General features: G+C 42.4%; 1 protein-coding gene across 2 annotated transcripts; it reads right to left on the reverse strand.

Moving 5' to 3' along the window:
• Window positions 1-9,053, reverse strand: Lrrc14b (leucine rich repeat containing 14B). Of its 2 annotated transcripts, none has more exons than XM_036207325.1 (3): window positions 8,954-9,053; window positions 2,999-4,297; window positions 1-1,412 (listed from the first exon to the last, which is right to left on the reverse strand). In XM_036207325.1, exons 2-3 carry the CDS (start codon window positions 3,883-3,885, stop codon window positions 767-769), a joined length of 1,533 nt encoding a protein of 510 aa, XP_036063218.1. In that variant the 5' UTR covers window positions 3,886-4,297; window positions 8,954-9,053; the 3' UTR covers window positions 1-766. The 2 variants fall into 2 exon arrangements, with proteins under 2 accessions (XP_036063218.1, XP_036063217.1); XM_036207324.1 differs by having other exon boundaries at window positions 2,999-4,438.
• Between the last annotated feature and the right edge of the window lie 570 nt (window positions 9,054-9,623).

Raw genomic sequence — 9,623 nt, forward strand, 5'->3', positions numbered from 1 at the left:
AGCTACATGGAGAAACCCTGTCTTGAAAAAAAAATTCATAAAAATAATCTGTGTCTTAAGTAAGTTTATAATTTTGTTCATAGCTCTCCTCTGACACTTGTGGCTGACACTTGTGCTATTCATGTTGGACATAGAACAGAAAACAGGATCAGAATATTCCAAGAAATACTGGGTATATTTCAGCAGCTAGATGTTCTCGTTCACCAAAAGATGGTGCAAATCTGCCAAGATTGGAAACAGATAGCTACAGACAGAAAATTGATCTCCATCCCCATCCCCCACCTTTCTGTGTAGGCAGATGTCATGTGGTAAACAGTACAGCAGATAGAACATAGCTAAGTTTCTGCTAGACTCAGAGGTTAGGTTCATTTATTTTCAGTGTCTTTCTCTGGTTATTTTTTATGGGCTGCTGCTTCTATACATTTTCTGTGATGAGTTTTTTCATTTCCACCCCCTCACTACATCAGAGCCAAGTTGACCCTACTCCCACTACATTCTTCCCTGGTGTCCACATTCTCCTCCACCTACCTTGGTGGTAGGTCCTTCACTCTAGGCGGCTTAGGATCCTGCTGTGCTGACACACACCCATTTATATACCTGGGCTTCCTCTTAGAGCATGTGATTAGTATGCCTGTAGTTTTCACTAAGGAATTCTGTGGCAGTGATGTTGCTGGTGACAAATGGCGGAGCAAAATCTGATCCAGGACTGACCTCAGGGCACCATGCTAGTTGAAATGCACAGCCTCTTATAGCATGCTTCTGGCACCTACTCCATTTGTTCTAGTGCTCTGGAAAAGTTTTCCAAAGCAGTTTTGAAAGCTTGCAGCAAAAAAGTACCAAGTTCATTGCTGGTTTCATGAATATCTGGGTCAAAACTTCCAAAAAGAGGGGTGGAGGCTTGGATGTCCTCCCGGTTAGCTCGAAGCAGTACTGCTCGCAAGTCCTCTGCAATCATGTCATATTTCTGTTGGTCAAATTTGGACACTGACAGCTCATCCTGGGGGTAGGTAGCACCCTCAGGGTAGCAGTCCTTTGGCACTGGGAATTCAATGTGACGCAGCCTAGGGAGTTCACAGAGTGCAACAAAAAGGCGCTGGAGAGCACTGGCTGACAGTGGGTTTCCAAGGAACTTGAACTCCTGAAGCTGGTTGCAAGGGCTGAGGCCCAGAATCATCATGCCAACATGGTTGTCTGTGATGTTGCACTCCTCTAGGGTGAGTACTCTCAGTGTTTGGGCAGCCTGGCTCAGCAGCCTGAAGAAGGTAGAAGGGTACAGATGTACCAGGTTGTGTCCACTAAGGTCCAGCACCTCCAAGTGGGCAGTGTGCTTACAATCTGCTAAGAAGGATATGTCTTCATGATTAAGGGCACAGTTGGCTAGGTCCAGCACTCTTAATGGGGTCTTCAAGGGACTGTGAGGTAGGCAAAAACATCACAAAAATGTTATGAGGGTCCCATGTAAGCTGGAGTTTTAGTGGAGGAAGACAATCCATCCACTTTTCTATCTTAGGGACCACAGACTGCAGTCTGCCAGGAACTCCAGCTGACACTTCATTTTACATGGCTTCTGAGTTAATGACTGATTTTTTTTTAAAGATTTATTTACTATATACACAGAAGAGGGTGTCAGATCTCAGTACAGATGGTTATGAGCCACCATGTGGGTGCTGGGAATTGAACTCAGGACCTCTGGAAGTTAAGCCAGTGCTCTTAACTGCTGAATCATCTCTCCAGCCCCCAATGACTGATATTTTTAAGCAATTGAAAAAAATAAAATAATTTGTGACATATGAAAGTCACATGTTTCTTCTGGCAGTCTATGGCTGCTGGTCCTGCTGAACAGTAAATAATTGAACCTAAAATCGACCAACATCATCTTTCATGTTGGGTAGGGAAGTTAGGCCCATGATCTCAGAATAGTCAGAGTGTTGACTGGGGACAGCAAAAGACAGAAATTAGCTTGAAAGAAGGTACTGTCACGCTGATAATAGAACCAATACAATTTCAGGGCTGGGAAGGGAAGCCCAGCACCCTGAATTTGGGCTCCATATCCTGAATTCACTAGGCATCCTATATCAGCTGGGAGAGGTGTGTCTCTGGAACAACATCCCCACCCAGGATTCATGAGAATATACACTTTCAGGCCATCTCATATACATTTTCTGGGACCCTGGACCTTTCTGGGAATACCCCCATCATTACTCTTGTTAAACAAGGCAGTATGTATTAGGGTCTTGTTCTCTGTCCCTACAACCCTGTTCTTGCTGCTGCCTCCCCATGGCCTGCCCACACATGGTCCCACATGACAACCTGCTACTAGGACAGTACTCTCCACATGAAGCTACCTTGACTTTATCACTAGCTGGCAGCTGCTCTCCTGCCCTTCTTCATAGCAGTTGCTGAGGAAGAGATAGCAGTGCCAGGATTTCAGATGAGACAACAGTTCACCTGATAGCTCACACAACATTCTCACTATGCTGAGCTACAATTCCCATTCCTGACCTGGGGAAATGTTTTAAGACATTAAATATTGAGCAATTTGTTATACACCAATAGTCAGTAAAAGATCTAGTTGTGCCTCCTGCATTGTTTACTTTCTAATTAATACCCTCCTTCCTCTTCTGCCCTCCTCCTCTGATGCTGGGAATTAAAACTAGGATCCTGCTACTGCTTTATTACTAAACTACCCTATATGCTCAGCCCTTGTTTTTTTTTTTTTTTGAGATAAGACCTCTCTTAGTAGTTGGCTTCAAACTTACAGTGCTACTGCTTATGCCTCCTGACTGCTGGGATAATGGGCAAGCCCCCATGCCTAGCTTTTGCTATTTGAAAGGAGTCTTCCAAGTTGGCTCAGTGCTCAGGTTCTTTCCTCTTAACTCCTGTGGCTCTGGCCAACACATTGTGTAAGCAGGTCCCATCTCCATCCTTTTACCTCACCGACTCCAGCTCTACTCTACTCCAGTTCTACTCTACTTGTGCCCAGTTATCTGAGACTTACCTAAGCAATGTTTGGATCTTCCCAGTCAGTGTAGAGAAAGCTACACTTAGCTCGGTGAGCTGGTTCATCCGGCTGAGCTCCCAGGCAATAGAGGTGAGGAGGGGATCCTCACCCTCTGGAGTTAGGGTATAGGTGGGGGGTGCATCGAAGGCCTTGGTGGGTAAGGTGAGTGAGGTCAGCTGAGGGAAGCCCACCTGGGCCAGTAGCTGCTGTACATGGCCAGCATGCAACCGTACATTGTGTACTACCTCCAACTTTCTTAGCTTGCTTGGCCCAGCTAGGCCAAGCACTTGTAGGAGCTGCCCAGGGCTCAGGCTATCTGCCCGGAGTGAAGGGCAGCAGACCTGCAGAGGGGCTGGGCCTGCTGGCTTCAGGGCCTGCACCACCATGTCAAAGTTACCTTCTGTGACAAAGAGGTCAGCAAAGACTTCAATAGGGTGCCTAGCTGTACAGGACTGTCCTTGGAGCTGGCAGCAGGTCCTGGCCAGCACCTTTGTACGGCCCCACCTTCCTAGTGCCCTCCCACAAGGACATTGCTGCACCTGTACATCCTGAATGCCTGTGAAATCAGCTACTCGAAGTCGGTCACTCCCACTTTGCAGCACATGGTCAGCGAGGCCCTGCATACAGGCCTCCAGGCAGGCCTTGCAGGCACGATCACGTAGGTCTTCAGGGTGGTCAGTGTTTGGCCCCAGCAGCACAGCCAGCCGGAACTCCTCTAGGGGCCAGTGACTCAGCACAGCACGGGTTACTTCTGCCTGCTCTAGCAGGTAACTGGCCTTGAATAGGAGTGGGTAGAGGTTGTAGGCTACATGGTCCAGGCTCTCCTCGGCCAACTTGGGGTGGGACACCAAGGCTTCAGCAGAAATAAAACGGAGCGACCTCATTGTGTCCCTGGTCAGGATGGTGCTGTCCCTGCTGTTCCTCCCAAAGCGTGTGGGTTTTGTGTATATTTTTAGCTGCTGCTGCTTCTGGGCTCTAGACAGAAAGTGGTAAACTGGCTCTTGTAGTCATCTGACTGCTATTTTGGTCCTTGGATATTAGTTTGGCCATGATTGTGGAGGTAGCTGTCTGTTTCATGGCATCCTGCTGGTGAAATGAGAGCTGCTTGGCTTTGTTGCTCAATGTGGGGCCAATAAGAGGCTGAGCTCAAGGTACTTGTGCAAATAGCCTAAGGCTTACAATACAGATGGATACTCTGCCCATCCCAGTCAAAAGATCTGAGTGAAGCTAGATCCTGAGCTGCATTTGCATGGTTGAGACAGTGGTCTTTGGGTAAAGTCCTTCTTTTCCTTATACCTAGGAGTCAGAGGTGCAAGAGCCAGGATTATGGGTGGGTATCTCAGACAGCTCTTCAAATTTGAAGAATATTGGCCCATGAAGCTTCATCATCTCTTATCCCCAAGGTCCCTCTTTGCACAAGAGGGAGAAATAGTTTCCCTGCAGAACAGATACAGACTAGTGAAGCAGGTGATGCTGAAAATAAATGCAGGTACCTATAGGCTGTGGGTTTTCAGCCCTAGCATAGGTATGTGTTGAATAACTGTTAAATGATTAGATCTGCTTGCTCATCATCCCCACCATCTATGGTTGGTCAGCACACCCTGTCTCATAGGTTCCCATGGTGCCAGCTGTGGCAGGAGGGTCACAGTAGAGAAAGAGTGAGAGGGAGAACAGGAGGCAGACAGGGGCCAATCCAGGTGAGAGTGATGCCCTCAGGTACACCCCTGTTTCCCTGTGTTATCTTTGACTTCCTCCTCCTAATCTAGAGCTTTATCTCTCCCAAAGACTTTGCCATGGTCAGAGATGGGAATATGCTATCATGGTAGAACACCAGGAACTGCCAGGTGGGCAGGATTTCTATGGAAGGTAATCCTTGACACAACTTTGCCCTAAATTCATCACTTGCCCCTGTCCCCAGTCTTGGCTGTTGTTGGTTCTTTTTTTTTCTTTATGCTTTGCTCTTTGGGAGTCCTGCCACCCAGCTCCCAAATAAATCACATGAGGCTTATTCATTCTTATGAATACCCAGCCTTAGCTTGGCTTGTTTCTAACCAGCCCTTCTCAATTTTACCTTTCTCTATTTCTGTATATCTTTTCTTTACTTCTTATTCCACATCTGGCTGTGTGGCTGGGTGTGTGGCCCTTTTTTTTCTTGCTCCTTGATCTCTTCTTCCCAGATTTCTCCTCCCGTTTATTATCTTTGCCAGCCAGACCAGCCTATCATTTCTCCTGTCTTGCTACTGGCTGTTCAGTTCTTTATTAGACCAACCAAGTGTTTTTAACAGGCAAAGTAACACAGCTTCATAGAATTAAACAAATGCAACATAAAAGAATGCAACACATCTTTGCACCATTAAATAAATGTTCCACAATATAAACAAATATAACACATATTAAACTAATATTCTACAACACTTGGCCTCTGAACTGTTACCATATTTGTTAAATAAGAACCCAAAATTAGTGATGCTAACATCTATCCTTTAAGGTATAAATTTTGAAGTACATGTGACTAGGTTATTACTGGTCTAGATCTACATTCACTGCTGTATGAATCACTTTGGAATATGTTTGGAAATAGTAGTATGCATAGTAAATTATATAATTTTTTAAATTTTTGAGACAGGGTTTCTCTGTGTAACAGTCCTAGCTGTCCTGGAACTCACTTTGTAGACTAGGCTGGCCTTGAACTCACAAAGATCCGCCTGCCTCTGCTTCCCAGAGGCTAGGATTAAAGGCATGTGCCACCACTGCCCAGCCAAATTATATCATTTTTAAATGCTCTATGAGCACCTTGAACCTCCTGACATGCTTATAGAATTTCACAGGTAAAATGGATACTTAAAAATTACATTTATTTATTTGGGTGTGTACAGGTGTATGTGTGTGTACACAAGCATAGGCATGTGTGTGCCACAGTATGCATGTGGAGGTCAGAGGACAACTCGCATGAGTTAGATTTTGCTTTCATAAATGTGAGTTCTGGGGTTCTAACTCTGGTTGTCAGGTAGCAAGTGCATGCCTGAAATGGATAACTTAACATACTATCTCTGCTTATGCAATAAAGCTTACTTGTTTTTTATATTGATCCTTATTATGATTACTTTTCAATAATATCTCAGTGTTCATATCTACCCTATTTCATAAGTTATATTCCAAAACTCATGACTTTTCTTGTCTGTAATGTCTCATAACTTCATATTTCTGATTTCAAGTGAAATCTTCAAGTCTCCAGCATTACATAAGATTTCAACTTGAAGAGAAATATCACTCTTTTCTCTCTCTTTGTTTTGGTACAGAATTTCATTTAGCTCAGGATAGTCTAGAACTTTCCATGTAACTGAAGATAAATTTGAACCCTTGATCTTCCTATTCTACCTACCAAGTGCAGGTATTATAGGAATGTACCACCATACCCGATCTAAGAATCCTCTATTGAGTTTAATTTCAAAGCTCCAGCATCACCTCACTTTTTCTGTTTACAATAACATTTAAAGAATAGTTACCACTTCTTCCAAATCCAAGTAAGTTTTGGTTTGCAAAAAGATCCCTCTCTCTGGTTGTTGCTTCATTAATATAAGTAATGTTTCCCATTAAAATATTAATACAATCATCTATCTGCCTTCCCATACATAAAACCACTGAATGTTTCTATTTTTATCTTACTTGGCATGAAAGAAAGTTGAGCCATGAGAATTATTTGTGATAATTTTGTGATTATTTCTTTCTTGGACCTTTAAAAATTATATGAAAATCTTATATCCATATAATGTGTTTTGATTCAGTTCATACCTCCAATACAGTCCCTCTGTACTAATTCTTCTACCCCCAACTTACCCTCACTATTCCTTCCCAATTTAATGTGTTCTTCTAACCTCCATCATTGCTAATGTGTGTATGGATGTAAGACCATCTACTGGAGGATGGGTAGCAAGCATCTCAGGGGCCACATCTTTGAAGAAGGCTGCCTCTTCTTCTTGCAGAAGCCATCAATTGTATCTCCTCAGCTAGGGGTGGGATTTCATAGCCACATCCCATCCATGATGGTACTTTGAATTAAATTTGTACTGGTTTTATACATACTGTCACAACCCATGTGAGTCCATGTGTCCAACTTTCTTGTGTCTTGAAAATTCTGTTTTGTTGCAGTTGTCTGCTGTGGATATCGCTCTGTATAAATAAAATGCTGTTTGGCCAGTGGCCAGGCAGGAAGTATAGGCGGGACAAGAGAGAAGAGAATTCTGGGAGGTGGAAGGCTAGGGCAGGGAGACACTGACAGCCACTGCTATGAAAAGGAAGATGTAAGGTACTGGTAAGCCACAAGCCACGTGGCAACTTATAGACTAACAGAAATGGGTTAATTTAAGATAAAAGAACTAGATAGCAAGAAGCCTGCCATGGCCATACAGTTTGTAAACAATATAAGTCTCTGTGTGCTTACTTGGATTAGTCTTGACTATGGGTATCTTATAATCTTTCCATCCCATCTTCTGTGATAATCCCTGAGCCCAAGTGGAAAGGAGATGTGGTATAGATGTCCCAATTAGTACTGAACATTCTATAGTGACTTATTCTCTGCACTCAGACCAGTTGTTTGTCTCTGTACTAACTGGCATTTTCTGCTAAAAGAAGTTTCTTTGATGAAGACTGAGAGACACAGTAATCTAGGGTTATATGTAGCCATAAGTTTTCTCAGGTCCCACCTAGCTTCAGGGTCCCGCATTCCTCTGGTCCCATCTGGCCCTGTGGTCCCTCAGCTGCTTATAAAATAATCATTCAGAGGCTTAATATTAATTATCAACTGTATGGCCTATGGCAGGCTTCTAACTAGCTAGCTCTTATAGTTTAACTCAACCTATAACTATTTTTTTTACATGTCTATAGTGATAGTTTATATTATTCATATTTAAAAATAATTTTTAAAAATGATCTGCATACAATTTAAACCACATTTTGAAAAACCCATAACTATTAATCTGTGTATCGCCATGTGTTCTGTGGCTTTATTGGTCTGCTGGCATGTTGCTCCTGGGGCAGCAGGCTAGTCTTTGTCTGCCTTTGTCTTTCCTGTCTCTCTCATTAGATCTCCTGCCTGCCTCTAAGCTGCCTTGCTGTAGGACAAAGCAACTTATTTATTAACCAATGGGAACAACATATATTCACAGCATACAGAAAGACATCCCCCAGAATTTCCCCTTTTCTATCTAATCAAAAAGGAAGGTTTTAGCTTTAATATAGTAAAATTATATATAACAAATAGTTATCAAGCAAGAATTACCATTACAATATCTAATCTATTTGTATTTGGCAATTAAAGAAAATAGTTTATTATCTATCCTATATTTCTGAGTCTAAAGTCTCATGTCTAATTTATCTTTTATCATAACCAAGGAAAGTTATAACTATCTAGTCTTCAACTACACCAAAGACCCCAGAAGTATATAATATTGCCTAAGTAAACAGGAAGAGCATTGTAAGTAACTTCCAAATATCTAGAATGACAGAGGCAGCTGGCTGCCTAGACAGTCACCCAAAGTTCCTCTGCAATATTGGAGCATTCATCTTCATCCTATAGTCCTAGAGTTTTTTTAGTTACTTCTCCCTGTGTCCTGCAGAATATCTGGCAGTCTCCTCTGCAAAGCAGGGACCTGAAGAACTATCTTCACTTTGTTTTGGCATAATTTAGTGGTCATTTTTCCTATGGGTCCTGTATGTCCAGTTTATACAACATATTATCAAGCAGTCTAGGCAAGAGCAGTTTCTTGCCCAAATGGCTGTTTTTGTCATAAAGAAAGCAAACTCCATATGGAGTTTCTTTGATACCCATCATCCTCTTTGATGTAAATGGTACTGCTAGGAGCAGCTGTGTCTCACTGCCCAGAAAGTCTAAGTTTTTAAAACATTTTAAATGCCATATCCTGTAGGTCTTTGAAGTGTTTTAAGATTACCTACCTAATTGAAGCTGTCCTGGATGTTGGATTATATGGAGACTTCTTGGGGGAGAGGGTCTTCCTTGATGGAACCATATTAATCTGGAAGCAGCCCATAGGTTCTCATCTTCTGTGGAAACAAAAGCAGAACCTCTTTTCCAAAGCAACATATCCTTAGACACAAATTTTGAAGTCAAGATACCTTTAAAATATACATATTGGTTTAACTGAGTATCCTTTACAATCAAATGTCTTTCTGCAATTAAAAATCCCAAAGACAATATAAATATAAAATCTCTGTGTGATTTTCATCCTTATGTGGCTTATTTTTTATATTACTTTTATTGTCTCCTTATAGACTCTATTTTTTAAAATTATCTATTTCTTTATTTAACTATCTATCCTTCTTTTCCTCTCTCTTTCAAGCCTATGTACATTTTTACACTAAACGTAAGACATTTAGAGGTTTATTCCACCTGAATCTGTCTTCTGTGTATGTATAATCCTTTTCTGATCATTGCAAACTGCAACATGACTAAGATTGAAGCGGCAGCCCTGGCTGCTGACTCTGCCCATGTCAGCTTTCCAATATGGCAGAGGTACCCAGGAGAGTCATTCTTACCCCACCAACTCTGGGGTCCATGCTGCCATCAGATAGCATACATCTGTCCCGTAAACCCTTTTTGTCTATA

This window comes from Onychomys torridus, chromosome 15 (genome assembly GCF_903995425.1).
Source record: "Onychomys torridus chromosome 15, mOncTor1.1, whole genome shotgun sequence".
NCBI classification, from domain to species: domain Eukaryota; kingdom Metazoa; phylum Chordata; class Mammalia; order Rodentia; family Cricetidae; genus Onychomys; species Onychomys torridus.